The sequence below is a fragment of the Salmo salar genome, chromosome 12, assembly GCF_965601325.2.
Source record: "Salmo salar chromosome 12, fSalSal1, whole genome shotgun sequence".
In the NCBI taxonomy this organism is placed as follows: domain Eukaryota; kingdom Metazoa; phylum Chordata; class Actinopteri; order Salmoniformes; family Salmonidae; genus Salmo; species Salmo salar.
In genome coordinates this window covers 15,937,918-15,956,574 of record NC_138302.1, presented here as the reverse complement: position 1 = coordinate 15,956,574, position 18,657 = coordinate 15,937,918, and the positions used below count along the sequence as shown (strand labels likewise).

Sequence of the window (18,657 nt, the reverse complement as noted above, 5' to 3'; positions counted from 1 at the left end):
TTGCTGAAACTAATACTTTAGTTTCAATTCAAGTCAGAGATAAGACTATTTTGCAACAAAAACATACAATCCATCCAAATATCTCAATACTTTTTATTTATTGTGAAGTTTTTAAAAACAAGCAGTAAAAAGTAAAAAAAAAAAAAAAAAAACTGCATACAACATATAACACGACTTCTTGGAACATGAGGAAAAATAAAATAAAAGGCATCCCATCTGATGATGCAGCAATCTGATCTGAAGTCAGCAAGGGGAAGGGGGGCCTTGGGGACACACAAACTGTGCCAAAATAACCAACAAAACAAGCAGGCACACACTGTAGCAAGCATCCATAGAAACAGGCGCTTGTACACACAGTCAGTCTTGCAGGCACACACACACCCAGGCCCACCCTTTAGTTACCAAAAATATGAACTAAGTAAAATTATAAGTGGGTGGAGGGGGAGGGGAAAAAATGCTGCTACGTCATCAACACAGGGAATGTTTTAACTGAACTAGACGTTAAAGAAAATAAAAGCCTAAAAAGCAAAAAAATATCCTTTTGCTTGCAAAAAAACAACTTGTTTTTACAAACCGATGCTGAATATTAGTAGTAGTTATACTCCAAAGTACTGCTAGACGACAGTTTATTCCTCAGGAAAACAAACAAATGACAGAAGTGCGAGTCCATGTATTTTACAATTGGGTATTAGCTAGGCCGATGAGCCAGAGCTCTTTACTATGTTCCCCTTCACCTCCTCAGACACTGTAGGGTTTGGGATGCAGGGTGAGGACAGGCAGACACTGGGGGTTGGGGTGAGGACAGGCAGATTTCTAGGGGTTGGGGTGCAGGGTGAGGACAGGGGAACAAAAAGGAAAAAACAACCCTACCAAGTTGTTCAATCATTTCATCAGCAAAAATTGTAGAATTTGTTATTTTTCAGTTTTTGTAAAAAAGAAAGAAAAGAAAAACAAGGGGTACTGGGATAAGAGGGAGGGGTACTGGGATAAGAGGGAGGGGTACTGGGATAAGAGGGAGGGGTACTGGGATAAGAGGGAGGGGTACTGGGATAAGAGGGAGGGGTACATGGGATAAGAGGGAGGGGTACATGGGATAAGAGGGAGGGGTACATGGGATAAGAGGGAGGGGTACATGGGATAAGAGGGAGGGGTACATGGGATAAGAGGGAGGGGTACATGGGATAAGAGGGAGGGGTACATGGGATAAGAGGGAGGGGTACATGGGATAAGAGGGAGGGGTACATGGGATAAGAGGGAGGGGTACATGGGATAAGAGGGAGGGGTACATGGGATAAGAGGGAGGGGTACATGGGATAAGAGGGAGGGGTACATGGGATAAGAGGGAGGGGTACTGGGATAAGAGGGAGGGGTACTGGGATAAGAGGGAGGGGTACTGGGAGTGTATTTGAGGGAGGGAATTAAGGTTTTGCTTCCGTCAAAACCAGACATTTTTTGAATTACGACTTAAACCCAGAAGAAAACATTTAAAAAGTCCAGAGAGCTGGATGGGATGTGTCTGCTGCTGCAGTGAAGACAGTCCTCCCGGTCCATGCGTCTGACAGGCTGGAGACTGGCTGGATTTGGTTCACTGGGCCTGGGATAGAGAGAATGAGAGTGTAGAGAAGTTAAAGTATCTGGGAACACTGGACAGTTTTCTATGAAAAGTGTGACCTGTTGTCCTGGCTGAGTGGTGTGTGTGTGTGTTACCTGTTGTCCTTGCTGAGGGGTGGCAGCCTGTCCCGGAGCCCCTCCAGGGCCGTAGAAGGCCGCCTGCTGCCTGTAGTACTCAGCCCAGGCTGCACTGTAGTCCTGCTGTCCGCCGGCTCCTCCCCCGGCTACAGCTGCAGCCGGCGCCGCTGCAGCACCTCCACCGGGCTGGGCTGAGAAGAGAGAGGGAGGGAAAGTAGAGCAGACTAAGATCAACAACTTGGACAAGAAAATAGTATTTGTTGATTACAATTCTGTTGGATAGCAATAACTCTGACGACATCTTCTGGATGAAAAGTGTCCATTAAAAGGTGGCATGTATAAGGATTCTACACAGTGTGAAGGCCTTTCAGTCCTTTTGTAGTAACACACAGGATCTCCTATAGGACATGTCATTGTAAAGTCAATGTAACCATGGCGATGATCATAACCATGGCAATGATCTTACCCATGCCCATCTTCTTGTAATACTCCTCCCAGGCCTTGGTGTAGTCTGGCTGGCCTCCAGGGGTCTGGGCTGCCTGGGAGGGGTCTGCCTGGACTGGGGCGGCTGCTGGGGCATTGGGGGCCTGGCCCGGCATGGCTCCCCCTGGCTGCTGCTGGTAGTACTGCGCATAGTAGGCTGCCCACGCAGCATTGGGGTCTGCCGCTGCCTTATCTGGGAGGGGAAAGATTAGAGAAAGAGGGTTGAAAGGGAGGAAGAGGGTAAGGTAAAAAGGGAGGAGAGGAAATGAGAAGGTAAGAGTAAAGAGTGTTGAGGACAGGCCAGGGAAAAATTGATTGACCAGAGAGGGAAAGTGCCTGATGTAGAGTTCCAGACCAGTCAATATAAAGCTGTGTCTACTCACTGGGGTCGTGTGGCCCTCCAGGGGCCTGCCACTGCTGGAAGGTGTTGCCCCAGCCCTGAGGGGCCCCATAACCATGACCACCTGGGGGGCCGCCACTGGAGAGAGAGTGGAGAACGATTAGACACTTAATGTCTTTCTAAGTCAAACACACCAAAACGCATGATACCCATTGGCTTTAACTTTAAGGTATAGGGGGCAGTATTTTCGATTTCGGATGAAAAGCATGCCCAGAGTAAACTGCCTAATTCTCGGGCCCAGAGTCAAATATTTGCATAGTATTAGTAGATTTGGATAGAAAAAACAGAAGTTTCTAAAACTGTTTGAATGAGTATAACACAACTCATATGGCAGGCAAAAACCTAAGAAGAATCCAACCAGGAAGTGGGAAATCTGATGCTTGTAGTCTTTTCAAGTCATTGCCTTTCTAACAGTGACTTAGGGTTCATTTTGCACTTCCTAAGGCTTCCACTAGATGTCAGTCTTTAGAACCTTAGTTCAGGCTTTTGCAGTGAACAGAGAGCGAACAAGAAGGCCGGGAAGTTGGTGACTCAGAAAATGTCATGAGTTCATTGGCGCGCATTCACGTGATGAGGTAGCTGTGAGGTAGCAATAATATTCCAACTGGACGATTCCAAGACATTGGAATCATCCAGTTGGAATATTATTGAAGTTTTATGTTAAAAAGGCCCTAAAGATTGATGCTATACAACATTTGACATGTTTCTACGAACGTAAATAGAACTGACTTTGACGTGAAGTTTTCGGGCGCGCTTCCTACATTTGGAGTAGCTTACAACAAGAAAGTATTTGGACATAAATGATGGACTTTATCGAACAAAACATTTATTGTGGACCTGGGATACCTGGAAGTGCCTTCTGATGAAGATCAAAGGTACCATAATTTCCGGAGTATTGAGCGCACCTGAATATAAGCCGCACCCACTGAATTAAAAAAGTTTTTTATTTTGAACATAAATAAGCCGCACATGTCTATAAGCACCAGACGCCTACCGGTACATTGAAACAAATTAACTTTACACAGGCTTTAACGAAACACGGCTTGTAACAAAAAAAACAAAAAAAATTTGCAGTAAGCTTTAGTTGTCTTTTTGCACTGAGTCAATTCCTCACGCTGCTGTTTCCAACTTCTTATCATTGACTCATTAAGACCAAGCTCCCGTGCAGCAGCTCCATTTCCAACAGCTAGATCAATCGCCTTCAACTTGAAAGCTGCATCATATGCATTTCTCCATGTCTTTGCCATGATGAGGGTGACAAAATGACTACCGTAATCAGAATGATGGGAAGTTTGAGAACGCTTGATTTAATCTAAACAGTAAACAAAAAAGTTGTTTGACCTTAACCTGTTGGGGATAGGGGGCCGTATTTGCATGGACGGATAAAAAAAACGTACCCGATTTAATCTGGTTATTACTACTGCCCAGAAACTAGAATATGCATATAATTGTTTGATTTGGATAAAAAACACCCTAAAGTTTCTAAAACTGTTTGAATGGTGTCTGAGTATAACAGAACTCATATGGCAGGCAAAAACCTGAGAAGATTCTGTACAGGAAGTGCCGTCTCTGACCATTTCTTGGCCTTCTACACTTTCTTTATTGAAAACAAAGGATCTCTGCTGTAACGTGACACTTCCTAAGGCTCCCATAGGCTCTCAGAAGGCACCAGAACGTTGAATGGTGACTTTGCAGCCCATGGCTGAAAAACAGTAGCGCATTTGGATAGTGGTCGATCTGAGAACAATGAGACGGGTACGCGCGTGCACGTGAAGAGTCCATTTTAGATTGAGTGAACGGAAAGGACGTCTCCCGGTCGGAATATCGCTTTTTTACGAGAAAAATCGCATAAAAATTGATTTTAAACAGCGTTTGACATGCTTCGAAGTACGGTAATGGAATATTTAAATTTTTTGTCACGATACGCGTCCGCGCGTCACCGTTCGGATAGTGTCTTGAACGCAAGAACAAAACAGAGGATATTTGAACATAACTATGGATTATTTTGAACCCAAACAACATTTGTGGATGAAGTAGAAGTCCTGGGAGTGCATTCTGACGAAGAACAGCAAAGGTAATCCAATTTTTCTTATAGTAAATCTGAGTTTGGTGAGTGCCAAACTTGGTGGGTGTCAAAATAGCTAGCCCATGATGGCGAGCTATCTACTCAGAATATTGCAAAATGTGCTTTTGCCGAAAAGCTATTTTAAAATCGGACACCACGATTGCATAAAGGAGTTCTGTATCTATAATTCTTAAAACAATTATGTTTTTTGTGAACGTTTATCGTGAGTAATTTAGTAAATTCACCAGAAGTTTGCGGTGGGTATGCTAGTTCTGAACATCACATGCTAATGTAAAAAGCTGGTTTTTGATATAAATATGAACTTCATTGAACAAAACATGCATGCATTGTATAACATAATGTCCTAGGGTTGTCATCTGATGAAGATCAAAAGGTTAGTGCTGCATTTAGCTGTGGTTTTGTTTTTTGTGACATTATATGCTAGCTTGAAAAATGGGTGTCTGATTATTTCTGGCTGGGTACTCTGCTGACATAATCTAATGTTTTGCTTTCGTTGTAAAGCCTTTTTGAAAATCGGACAGTATGGTTAGATTAACGAGAGTTGTCTTTAAAATGGTGTAAAATAGTCATATGTTTGAGAAATTGAAGTAATAGCATTTCTAAGGTATTTGAATATCGCGCCACGGGATTCCACTGGCTGTTGAGTAGGTGGGACGATTTTGTCCCACATACCCTAGAGAGGTTAACCAGTTCGGCAATTTCATTGGTCTAATGAAAGCGTCATGCCGTCAAAACTGAGCACGTCACAGAATGTGTTTTTTTTTGAGAAAAAAAATTGAAAGCGGGAAAAAAAAATCCATATATTAGCGGCGTCATTGTTTAAGCCGCGAGGTTCAAAGCGTGGGAAAAAAGTTGCGGCTTATAGTCCGGAAATTATGGTAAGTGAATATTTATAATGCTATTTATGATTTTAGATGACTCCCAAATGCCAGGTATCTGTATTGCCTGATGTATTTTTCTGAGCGCCGTACTCAGATTATTGCAGTGTGCTTTCCCCGTGAAGCTTTTTTGAAATCTGTCACAGCGGTTGCAATAAGGAGATGTTTATCTATAATTCTTTAAATAAGAGTTTAATATTTTATCAACGTTTATGATGAGTATTTTTGTAAATTGATGTGAACATTCACCGGAGGTTTTGGTGGGAACACATTTTCTGAACATCACGCGCCAATGTAAAATGCTGTTTTTGGATATAAATATGAATTTTATCGAGCAAAACATACATGTATTGTATAACATGAAGTCCTATGAGTGCCATCTGATGAAGATCAAAGGTTAGTGAATATTTTAGCTGTACTTTTGGTTTTTGTGATGCATGTCCTTGCTTGGAAAATGGCTGTGTGGTTTTTCTTGTGAAGTTTGTCCTAACATAATCTAATTTTATGCTTTCGCCGTAAAGCCTTTTTGAAATCAGACAATGTGGTTAGATTAACGAGAAGTTTCTTTAAAATGGTGTAAAATAGTTGATTGTTTGAGAAAATGAAATTTAGATTTTTGCTGTTTTGTATTTGGCGCCATGCTATTTCATTGGCTGTTGAATAGTGTGTCCCGCAGGTCAGGTCCCACCTAGCCCATAGAAGTAAACTAACATGTGGCCTTATTTCATTCAGAGGAAGAAATGTGAATAACATACAATGTACACATGACAGACAAATAGTGAGCCAGAAAAATCACTCAACAGCACAGGGGGATCAGAGCTGCTCACCACACTAACAATAGACCCCTTCTTTCTTTTATGTCATGGATGTATAACAAGCTGTAGCAATGCAAACTAGCACTAGCCTGGGACAGGGAAACTGGCCCTTTATGTCTAGTAGGTGCTGTATTTACTGTGTGTGTGGGGGTGGGGGGGGCAGGCTGCACTTTCAAGGTTGGGGTTGTAGGGGCACATGGTTGGTGTACTTACTGCGGGGGTCCTCCGGGGCCACCAGGCCCTGGGTTGTAAGGGTTGGGGTTGTAGGGGCCCATTGGACCAGCAGGACCAGGTCCACCAGGACCACCCCCTAGAGGACACAGAGGAGCCTAGAGGGGCAGAGGAGAAACCCTTCATTCCATTTACAGTTTATGTGGGACTATTAAATGATACACTGGGTGTGTTTAAATGTGTGTTCAGGACTTATCCGTCCTCCCGTACCTCGATCTTGTCCTCTATGAGCTGCTTGGCATGATCTATCTGTTGAGGGGACCCCCTGATGATGAACAGTTTGAAGTTAGGGTCACCGTTGGGCGGCGGCTGACGCGAGATCTCCACGAAAGCCCCCGTCTGCTGGTTGATGGCTTTGACGTTCTCGCCACCCCGACCAATCACAAGGCCGCATTTGTGGGCGGGGATAGAGAAGGTGACCTCACCTCCCGGAGGACCGCCCCAGTTGCCCTGGCCTCGCCCCCTGCCATGGCCACCCTGAGGCATCCCCCCCGTGCCAGGAGGACCTGGAGGACCCTGGAGGAGAGAGAGGGAGACGCAGGTAAAGGTTTCCGCACGACCGCGCTCGCATACTACCTTTTAAAGACCGTCGCTTGAAAACCGCTACAAAGTGCCAGTAGTACTGTTTGGAGAGTCCGTAGCCAGTATACACTTAATCAAAATAGTCTGATATAAATCTAAGATAACTCAAAAAAAATACATCATTAAATTTACATTTTTGCAGAGGAGATTTGAGTTGCATCGAACCAAGATGTTTGGTGTGGTATTTTGCAAATACATTTTTTTTTTGCACGAAAACACTTCATTGAAGAATCTCTACTGTTGACCAATGAAGGGACATAGATGTCGAACGCTGAACTTCAGCTTGCTCCGAGAAATGTTGGTGCGCAAACAGCCGAAAAATAAATACAATTCTGAACACCAAAATCGTCACAAAATGTCAAAAATACTGCACAAACTGTTCTGAACGGTTTCGGATGGGAAGCATGCCGACGCCTTAAGTTTGATTTTTAAACAGTGTGATTTTTATCCATCTGCCCAGGGACTAAAGCTGAAAACTTGCCAGCTGGCCAAATCTGGCACATTGACAGAAAATGTTGACGTCCCGTCAAAGAAATGTATTAATAAATACAAAAATTCAAGGAAAAACTAAAGGGGGAATAGTGGAGACTTAATGTACAGTGGCTTGCACAAGTATTCACCCCCCTTGGCATTTTTCCTATTTTGTTGCCTTACAACCTGGAATTAAAATGAATTTTTGGGGGGTTTGTATCATTTGATTTACACCACATGCCTACCACTTTGAAGATGCAACATTTTTGTGTTAAAAAAAACAAGAAATAAGACAAAAACGGAAAAATTGAGCGTGCATAACCATTCCTCCCCCCCAAGTCAATACTTTGTAGAGACACTTTTTGCAGCAATTACAGCTGCAAGTGTCTTTGGGAATGTCTCTAGAAGCTTGGCACATCTAGCCACTGGGATTTTTGCCCATTCTTCAAGGCAAAACTGCTCCAGCTCCTTTAAGTTGGATGGGTTCCACTGGTGTACCGCAATATTTAAGTCATACCACAGATTCTCAATTGGATTGAGGTCTGGGCTTTGACCAGGCCATTCCAAGATATTTAAATGTTTCCCCTTAAACCACGCAAGTGTTGCTTTAGCAGTACACTTAGGGTCATTGTCCTGCTGGAAGGTGAACCTCCACCCAATCTCAAATCTCTGGAAGACTGAAACAGGTTTCCCTCAAGAATTTCCCCGTCTTTAGCACCATCCATCATTCCTTCAATTCTGACCAGTTTCCCAGTCCCTGCCGATGAAAAGGATCCCCACAGCATGATGCTACCACCACGCTTCACTGTGGGGATGTGGTTCTCGGGGTGATGGGTTTGCGCCAGACAGCGTTTTCTTTGACGGCCAAAAAGCTCAATTTTAGTCTCATCTAACCAGAGTACCTTCTTCCATATATTTGGGGAGTCTCCCACATTCCTTTATTTTTTTCTTTAAGCAATGGCTTTTTTTCTAGCCACTTCCGTAAAGCCCAGCTCTGTGGAGTGTACGGTTTAAAGTGGTCCTATGGGCAGATACTCCAATCTCCGCTGTGGAGCTTTGCAGCTCCTTCAGGGTTATCTTTGGTCTCTTTGTTGCCTCTGATTAATGCCCTTCTTGCCTGGTCTGAGTTTTGGTGGGCGGCCCGCTCTTGGGAGGTTTGTTGTGGTGCCACTTAAATATATAGAATTTTTTATTTGAATATCTGAAACATAAAATATACTTGCAGTGAAGCCGCTCAACAACTACATCATACCAGTCTTCCAACTGACTCCCATTCAGAGCGACACAGAAGCATCCAGAGACAATGCCCTGCTCAAGGGCACATTGATAGATCTCCCACTAGGCCAAAAACGTGACCCCAAACCCTCCAAGATCCCCCACAGTTCCCCAATAGGTGTCCCTCAGCCCATCCAATCCATCTCTGCTGGCCACCACCCACTTCGGGTTTCAACTCAACACATATCTTTCAACTATGCTGTGATGTTTAACATACAATTTCAGTCTAATTGAATAGAATCCACAGATTGCGAGTTGAAGATAAATACTTTTACTAAGAGTATTAGTAATTGACTGACCCAGTTTCTCCAGATCTAACAGTACTATTTCTAGGGTCAACTTAAGATCAATGCTATGCATTTTCAGCCATTGCTGAATCTGAGACCAGAAACAGGCTACCTGAGGTCAATACTTAAAATGGTCTATTTATTCTGTATCCTCACAACAAAATCTGCAGAGCTTCGATGATTTTATGCCCCAAATATTCAACATTTTGTTGGTGGCAAAAATTCTATACAATAATTTTAGCTGAAAAGCACGAAGTCTTAACTTGAGCAGTTTTATATATCAACTCATACCATGGAATCGGTACATCAAAAATCACTTCACAACTATTTTGCAACCTGCATGGCACAGTTGTCAACATCCTAGTCCTCAAATGAAACTGATATACTTTCCTATTTATGCTCTTTTTATTCCTCTGCCAGTTTTGATTCTTTATATTGGGCAGACAGATCAGTTCCATACCTCCTCCCGCTGCCACCTCCATTTTTGGGGCAATGCTGTAATCAATTGGTTGTACTCTTGGATTGAGCAGACCTTCCCGTACAATTCTGATAACTCCATGAAGGACATAGCTCCACCATTCCGATTTACAATATAGTTTAACCTGTTGGGGCTAGGGGGCAGTATTTGCACGGCCGGATAAAAAACATACCCGATTTAAACTGGTTACTACTCTTGCCCAGAAATGAGAATATGCATATAATTAGTAGATTTGGATAGAAAACACTCTAAAGTTTCTAAAACTGTTTGAATGGTGTCTGAGTATAACAGAACTCATATGGCAGGCCAAAACATGAGAAGATTCCATACAGGAAGTGCCGTCTGACAATTTGTTGTCCTTCTGTTGCATCTCTATCGAAAATACAGCATCTGTGCTGTAACGTGACATTTTCTAAGGCTTCCATTGGCTCTCAGAAGGCGCCAGAAAGTGGAATGGGGTGTCTGCTGTCTCTGGGCGAAGAACAGCAGGAGAGTTTGTGAGTGGTCAGCCTGGGGACAGTGGCGCGTCCACGAGAATTCTCCATTTTTTTTCTTTCAGCCTTTGAATGAATACAACGTCGCCCGGTTGGAATATTATCGCTACTTTACGAGAAAAATAGATTTTAAACAGCGTTTGACATGCTTCAAAGTACGGTAATGGAATATTTTGAATTCTTTTGTCATGAAACGCACTCGCGCGTCAACCTTCGGATAGTGACCTGAACGCACGAACAAACAAGAGTTATTTGAATACAACTATGGATTATTTGGAACCAAAACAACATTTGTTGTTGAAGTATAAGTCCTGGGAGTGCATTCTGACGAAGAACAGCAAAGGCAATCCAATTTTTCTAATAGTAATTCTGAGTTTGGTGAGCCCCAAACTTGGTGGGTGTCAAAATAGCTAGCCGTGATGGCCGAGCTATGTACTCAGAATATTGCAAAATGTGCTTTTGCCAAAAAGCTATTTTAAAATCTGACATGGCGTTTGCATAAAATAATGTATTTTGTCAACGTTTATCGTGAGTAATTTAGTAAATTCACCAGAAGTTTGCGGTGGGTATGCTAGTTCTGAACGTCACATGCTAATGTAAAAAGCTGTTTTTTGATATAAATATGAACTTGATTGAACAAAACATGCATGTATTGTATAACATAATGTCCTAGGGTTGTCATCTGATGAAGATCAAAGGTTAGTGCTGCATTTAGCTGTGGTTTTGGTGACATATGCTTGCTTTGAAAATGGCTGTGTGATTATCTTTGACAGGGTACTCTCCTGACATAATCTAATGTTTTGCTTTCGCTGTAAAGCCTTTTTGAAATCGGACAATGTGGTTAGATTAACGAGAGTCTTGACTCTTTTACACCATTTTAAAGACAAGAGATTCCACGGCCGCCCAGACAGGTTAAGAACAAATTAACCCTTTCAAACATCTTTCCCACAAATACAGCTGTTTTATCAACCATACTCTTTCCATGTTTTAATAATGGATTTTAAATTGGTGCTCTGTAGGATGTTCAAAAGTTTGATTTTTTTTTAAATAACCCAACCCTGATCTGCCACAACTTTGTCCTTGACCCGTTTAGAGAGCTCCTTGGTCTTCATGGTGCCGCTTGCTTAGGGGTGTTGCAGACTCTGGGGCCTTTTAGAACACACACACACATACACACACAGACACAGATCATGTGACACTTTTAACTAATTCTGTGACCTCTGAAGGTAATTAGTTGCACCAGATCTTATTTAGCGGCTCCATAGTAAAGGGGGTGAATACATCTGCACGCACCACTTTCCGACGTTTTTTCAATTCTTTGAAACAAGTTACTTTTTTAATTTCACTTCAACAATTTGGACTATTTTGTGTATGTCCATCACATGAAATCAAAATCATTTAAATTCCAGGTTGCAATGCAACAAAATAGGAAAAATGCCATGGGTAGGTGAATACTTTTGCAAGGCACTGTAGACATTTCAGTTATGGCCTTCAATACATCTCTCCTTCTCAAGACCAGAAAATCTCACCTGTCCATACCCCTGCACCATCTTATATTTAACTTGGTGTATCCCCCTGCCATCTAGTACCACTTCCCTTCACACCCCACATGTACCCCCTGCAGCCTCCCATGTGTAAGCCTGTAGTGGGTAGTGGACGTACCCCCTGTCCTCCGTCCTCCCTGACTCTGATGCTCTGCAGCAGCTCGTTGATGATGGAGGCAGCGTGCTCACAGCGGTCTGGAGGGCCCATGATGTGGGCTATCTTATCAGGACCTGCACCGTCATCTAGAGAGAGAGGGGAGGAGGGGGAAGGGAGAGCAGGGGTAGGGGAGGAAGAGTAGGGAAGGAGGCAGCGAGAGGGGAGAGAGCGATCGATAGACAACGAGAGAAAGATGGAGGGGAGCACAGATCGCGCGAAAGACAGACAGATCGAGCGAAAGAGATGAGAAAGAGAGTCATCATAACGATCATTGTTTCAACCAAAAGAAGGTTCCAGTCAAAATGTTTCTTATACGGTCCTGTACCTTCATCTGACAGAGGGGGAAGGGAGTGAGGGGAGAGAGGGGGAAGGGAGTGAGGGGAGAGAGGGGGAAGGGAGTGAGGGGGAAAAAGAAGAAGAGAGAGTTACCATACTGTTCACAACACTCAGCTGAAGCAGGTTCAACACAGGAAGTTGCTACCTGGACTTGTCCCATAACAGATTGGCACCTCTAAGATGAGGTTTACTAACATTTCCTTTCTGACCCGATAGAAACACTTAAATCTGCTGTGTGTGTAAGTGTGTGTGTGTGGTGTTTGAGTTTCATATACAGTCCTGTACCTTCATCTGACAGAGGGAGAGAGAGGGAGAGAGAGGGGGGGGACAAAGAAAAGAGGGAGAGTTACCATACTGATCATAACACTCAACTGAAGCAGGGTAAAACGGGAAGGCGCTACCTGGACTTGTCCAATAAGAACAGACTGTAGGTTCCAGTTGCAAACCATTTTGTTACGGTGGGGCCCTACTGAACACGCCCCAGGTTCGCTCCACAGTCAAGTGATTTATTTAAATGCTGTGGTACTAACACATAGCAGGAGGTCTGAGTTCAGTTTGTTTCTCCTGGACCCACGATCATGTGTAAAAACACAGCATGATAAAATACTAATGTTTCCTATGATAGAAATATTTTTTTTATCTGTTGTAGGTGTGGGACTTATACATCATGTACCTTCATCTGACAGAGAGGGGAGGAGGGAGGGAGGGAGAGAGAACAAAAAGAGGGAGAGAGTTACCATAGTGATTATAACAACTGAAGCAGGGTTTAAAGGGGGAGATGCAGGGTCTAGCTGAACAAGACCAGATGGTAGTTGACCCTAGCAGAAAGGGTGTGACCCTCACCTGGTTTGAACTGTATCCTAACTCCAGCGTCTGCCTGGATCTTCTTGATCATCTCTCCACTTCGGCCAATCACAACTCCCACAGAGTGGCGGGGCACGGGCACCTGGCCAATGAAAAGACACCATAATGAGGAAGAGGCATCTAGCCAAACTGAAACACACGATACTGATGAGGCAAAGACCTTCAGAGTTCTAGCAGAGACTTGTTACTAAACGGGGCTGCAACGCCACAGTCATTCCACCGGCTGGAACTCGACAACATTTAATCATAGACTTAGAACGAGTAGAACTGTCATTCTCAATCAAGTCAATGATGCCACTGGCAGACGTTCCATTTAATGTTCTAGTCAATCTAATTCTATGGGTTTAACCCCTCAGGGCTGCATTTCCATCAGCGAAGTTGCTCCCTTCCCTGTGCCATTGTGGAAGGGAAGGGAACAGGTGGAGGTTAACAGAGTGAAGCACCTGGGTGAGTTTGACCTCCAGAGCTCTATCAAATCCAGTCAGAGTTCCAACTAGAATCAAGTTGAATCCATCTCGTAAACAAAGATCCTACTCACATCCATGCCTCCTCCTCCACCACCTCCTCCCCCCATTTGGTTGCCAAAATTGTTTCTGTCTCCAAAGCCAGCGTGATCCCTCTCTCTCAGAATCTCATTCACCAGCTCCTTCGCTTGCTGCAGAGAGAAAGAAAGAGATATTGATCAAGTCAGCCAGTACTACCTGACAATATCAGAGACAAACAGCCCCGTACGCAGTACGGGCAGCAGGGGAGTGTGGGGTACGCAGTACGGGCAGCAGGGGCGTGTGGTGTACGCAGTACGGGCAGCAGGGGCGTGTGGTGTACGCAGTACGGGCAGCAGGGGCGTGTGGGGTACGCAGCAGGGGCGTGTGGGGTACGCAGCAGGGGCGTGTGGGGTACGCAGTACGGGCAGCAGGGGCGTGTGGGGTACGCAGTACGGGCGTGTGGGGTACGCAGTACGGGCAGCAGGGGCGTGTGGGGTACGCAGTACGGGCAGCAGGGGGCGTGTGGGGTACGCAGTACGGGCAGCAGGGGGCGTGTGGGGTACGCAGTACGGGCAGCAGGGGGCGTGTGGGGTACGCAGTACGGGCAGCAGGGGGCGTGTGGGGTACGCAGTACGGGCAGCAGGGGGCGTGTGGGGTACGCAGTACGGGCAGCAGGGGGCGTGTGGGGTACGCAGTACGGGCAGCAGGGGGCGTGTGGGGTACGCAGTACGGGCAGCAGGGGCGTGTGGGGTACGCAGTACGGGCAGCAGGGGCGTGTGGGGTACGCAGTACGGGCAGCAGGGCGTTTACCTGTACTTTGTAGGGGTCTCCGATGATGCGCAGGGGTTTGTCCATGTTGGGTGGCTGGGAGCCATCTTGGATGAGAATCATCTTTACTCCAGCACGCTCCTACAGGGAACAGAGGGATATAGATATCTATACATCTATCAGACAAACCTCCCCAGGTATAGTGTTGTTTCCTAGTACTTCCCTCCCATTATATTAGTAGCTGTGTTCTGAATCTTTCTCCTGTACAGATATTTGATGTACCAGTACACCCCCTGGACAGGATACTGTTTCTGTAGGGTGAGACAGCGTGATGTACCAGTACACCCCCTGGACAGGATGCGGTTTCTATAAGGTGAGACAGCGTGATGTACCAGTACACCCCCTGGACAGGATGCGGTTTCTATAAGGTGAGACAGCGTGATGTACCAGTACACCCCCTGGACAGGATGCGGTTTCTATAAGGTGAGACAGCGTGATGTACCAGTACACCCCCTGGACAGGATGCGGTTTCTATAAGGTGAGACAGCCTGATGTACCAGTACACCCCCTGGACAAGATGTGGTTTCTATAAGGTGAGACAGCGTGATGTACCAGAACACCCCCTGGACAGGACGCTTCAGCTATACAACTCCCCAATCTGTACCTGTAGTTGTTTGATGGTCTCTCCTCCCTTGTGTGTGGTCTAACCTGTAGTTTGATATTCTCTCCTCCCTTGTGTGTGGCCTAACCTGTAGTTGTTTGATGGTCTCTCCTCCCTTGCCGATGATTAGGCCGGCCTTGCCAGCTGGGATCATCATCTCCTGCATGGAGCCACTCTGCCCATTGGTCGACTCGTGGAAAGAGGAGGAAGGTGCACCCCGTCCCCGAGATACAATCTCATCCAGAAACATCTTGGCTTTCCTGAAGAGGGAGGAAGAGACAGAGACAGGGAGGGAAGTAGTTAGAAAGAGTTGTGTAATGATCAGATGTACTTAACAGTGCCCCGATGCCAGTGCCAAGAATTTTTCCAATTGAGATCAAACGACCAGGAAAAACTACCGAACCCTAATCGTGCCAAACAGCTACAAGGGATACTTCCAAATGGCACCCTACTCCTTATGTAGGGCACTACATTAGACCAGGGCCCTATGGGAACACAGGCTTAGTGTAATGTCTTACGCGATGGCGTCAGGATTTCCTGTGAGGGAGACGCTCCTCTCTGGCATGCCACCACTGTCTGAAACACAAACAAACAAGTAAACATCAACAAGTAAACAACAAACATCTGTCTCACTGGCAGACTGCAAATGCATCCCAATTGGCACCCTATTCGTTACAAAGTGCACTAAAAGAGCCCTATGGGTCCTGGTCAAAAGTAGTGCACTATAAAGGCATATGCTACAGTCAAATGTAATGCTCTATTTTTGACCAGGGCGCTGGCCGAGAGTAGTGCCCTAAAAGGTCATTGCTCGTCCAAAGTAGTGCACCATATTTGCTGAAGGCCCTGGTCCAAAGTAGTGCACTATATTTGCTGAAGGCCCTGCTGAGGGCCCCCGTATAGTTTCATGTTTTAATGTCACGTGCACAAGGACAGCAAAATGCCTTTGCTGCGAGCACTAAACCTAACAACGCAGTGCAATTCTATCAGTCTAATAATGGCTATCAATGGCTATCGCTGCGGTCAAAGGTAGTGCACTATATAGGGAATAGGGTGCCATCTGGGCTGCGTGCTGAGATAGTAGAGGTAGTATATAAAGAGAGGTGAGCACCTAGTTGCTCACCTGGAGCGATCTGGACCTTGCAGCCCGAGTCCTGCTGGATCTTGTTGATCTGCTCGCCCCCTCGACCAATGACTGTGGAGAAACAAGCCGCGAGGTTATTTTATCGTAGTATGTGTGAACAGGTTCTCGGCGTGAGCCCAAGCGATACTGTGTGTACTCACTGAGTCCGACCATGCCGTCTGGCACTCTGTACTCCTCTGTCATAGTGGAGGGTCTGACACTGAAGAGAAAAGAGGGAGAAAGGAGGAATGAATGCTTATCCTTCATAACAAGCCCAAAACACCTGGGAATCAAACACTGCAAAATATACAAGACAGCTAAAAAGGGAAAAAAATGGCCTTCTATTAATACCTTTGCTGAGACAGGGCAGCGAGCTGAGCTCCGATAGCTACAGGGAAGAGTAATGGATTACCAACCAATAGAAAGCAACTGATGAATGTGTGAGGATAGGCAGAGACAAGAGATTGTCTGTTAGGTATACGTACACAAAGCAGTGGCTGAGTCTCTGTCCCCCTGGGAAGACATCTTCTTGGCATCTGGTTGGTCTGATAAAACAGGTAAAACATGAACCTCAATACCACCCTGAAGTAAGGCTCCAGAAACATGATCCTCCGTGTGTACATAGTGTGTGTGTTGGTCCCCGTGCCTCTGTGTTGCCCTCCTACCTCCATCCTCCAGAGAACGTTTCAGTGTTTGGAACGGGAAGCCCTCTCCTCCTCCTCCATTGTTACTTGGAGGTCCGGCATCTCCTCCGATCTTAGCTGCAATCTAGGGAACACACACACAGCATGAGGTATATGGCCAAGACTTGGGTAAAACAGGTATCCCATTCAAAAGCATTGTGTGAGCTCCTAGGGAGAATGAAGTCGGCCCAAGATACTGATATATGGACCGTTTTGTATAATCTTCCCCGGGTCTGAATCTGGAGCTGGTAACCTGATCCCAGATCTGTAGCTGCCCAAGTATATCACCTCAACACAAACCATGTACCCTCCCGCATCCCTTTATTACACAATAGCTGGGTTGGATCCCAAACAGCACTCTATATTCCCTATAATGGACTACTTTGACCAGAGTCCTGTGGTGCCATTTGAGAAGCAGCCCTAGACCCGGTAGTTATTTTCTACACCCGGGGTTAGTTCAGGTAGCCGCCAGACTGGGATAAGAGGATCTCGTCTGGAGATACTGGCCTAATTCGTATCAGACATGTCGGCAGTAGCTAACGTTAACACTAGCTAGAGCGTGTTTGTGTCCCACTAGCTACGCAAGTTAGCTATTCTGAAACACTGGCCGACAAATTTGACTGTTTTGGAAAGGTTTGCATCGCAGGTCCCATGTGGAAACGTCTACCTCATTAGCTAACGTTATTTAACTAGCTAGCTAGTACCTTAAGTTAATGATAGTCTGCTGACGCTAGCTAGTTACCAAACTTAAGGCTAACGCTAGCTACTTTAAATGATTGATGACTAACTAGTTAACTACTCACTAAATGGTAGGTCTACTGGAATATAAATTGAGGGCTTTTCGTGATCGCCAACATTAGTTAGTTTGCTATCCAGGCACCTAACGGTAACGTTGGTGTTTGCTAACGAGGTACGTTACGCTAGCAAACGGTGTTATAGGCTTGTTGGCTAGCTAGAACAAGGAAAGCATCGCCACGCACGCCGAGAACACTATTAGCTAGCCTAACCAGCTAACGGTAATACTCTAGCTAGCGTAAACCTTGTGGTGGTACCGCACTCAAACGTTTAACATTAGCTAATATTAAAAACAAATCCACACATGCGTACACCAACATAAGGTTCAATTCTAGGTTTTTCGCATTTTGATTTCACCCACACACCAAGCCGGTCGGTCCCATCGATTCGAGTAACCCATCGACGGCCTCGTTGCAAGCTAGGTAGTTAGCCTAGCATCGTAGCTAGCGCACACAACAGACTGGCTTGGTTCAGTGCCCCAGTCTCGCTAGATCCTTGCTCCGACCTTACCTGTCTGGCTCGCTGCACGGCGTCCGCGAAAGCATCTTTTTTGCCTCCAGCGCCCGCTCCGGCCCCGGGTGAGCCGTAGTCCGACATGCTGCTTGCTCTCTTGGGGAAATACACAGACACACACGGGGGGGTTTGGACAGGTAGTTAGGCCGAGCAGAGTTGCGCAGAAGCGGGAAGATGAGAAAGGCGAAGTGTGGGGAGGGCGCAGAAGGTGGGCATCAAACCTTCTAGCAGTCTTCCCTCCTAAAGTAACCAATCGGTGATTGCGAAGGAGGCGGTGAAGAATACAGACACAAATCTTACTGGTTTACTGACTCGAAAGTAGGTCCTATTGACCAGGGCAGGGGGATTCTTGATTGACAGTTCAACTTCGACCAATCATCTGTAGGCGATTTTTGAAGAGCCAATCGGAGTTTGAAGAATGGTCAAGTTGACCAATGTGCTTACAGAAACAATCTTTCATTATTGATTGACGTTTGTAACCATCAATACCCATTTGGGGGCAACAATGAGCTCTTTCAGCTCGTAAAACACGCACCATCAACCTTGCATGATCTCAAAAGTC

At 45.4% G+C, this 18,657-nt stretch overlaps 1 protein-coding gene across 5 annotated transcripts; it reads right to left on the bottom strand.

The window, feature by feature from the left end:
- Positions 1–79: 79 nt before the first annotated feature.
- Positions 80–18,327, bottom strand: LOC106564255 (far upstream element-binding protein 2). 5 transcript variants are annotated; one of them, XR_014379615.1, is made up of 19 exons: positions 18,093–18,322; positions 16,770–16,872; positions 16,590–16,649; positions 16,456–16,492; positions 16,266–16,324; positions 16,093–16,176; positions 15,503–15,560; positions 15,073–15,244; positions 14,366–14,464; positions 13,609–13,725; positions 13,044–13,152; positions 11,832–11,956; positions 6,793–7,098; positions 6,565–6,680; positions 2,556–2,650; positions 2,156–2,365; positions 1,708–1,880; positions 1,067–1,594; positions 80–960 (listed from the first exon to the last, which is right to left on the bottom strand). XR_014379615.1 is itself a non-coding variant. In XM_082958622.1 (18 exons), exons 1-18 carry the CDS (start codon positions 18,177–18,179, stop codon positions 1,586–1,588), a joined length of 2,013 nt encoding a protein of 670 aa, XP_082814748.1. In that variant the 5' UTR covers positions 18,180–18,327; the 3' UTR covers positions 80–1,585. The 5 variants fall into 5 exon arrangements, 4 of the variants coding, with proteins under 4 accessions (XP_082814748.1, XP_082814750.1, XP_082814747.1 ...); XM_082958622.1 differs by having other exon boundaries at positions 80–1,594; positions 13,050–13,152; positions 18,093–18,327; XM_082958624.1 differs by having other exon boundaries at positions 80–1,594; positions 13,050–13,152; positions 16,105–16,176; positions 18,093–18,327.
- Between the last annotated feature and the right edge of the window lie 330 nt (positions 18,328–18,657).

Bases quoted from the DNA above. Each gene is read 5' to 3' on its own strand.
- LOC106564255 (XM_082958621.1), bottom strand. From the start codon at position 18,179: ATGTCGGACTACGGCTCACCCGGGGCCGGAGCGGGCGCTGGAGGCAAA. The intron at 16,177-16,265 runs GTGAGTACACAC...GTTTCTCCACAG, and splicing joins AGACGGCATGGTCGGACTCA to TCATTGGTCGAGGGGGCGAG. The intron at 15,245-15,502 runs GTAAGACATTAC...CTCCCTCTTCAG, and splicing joins GGAAATCCTGACGCCATCGC to GAAAGCCAAGATGTTTCTGG.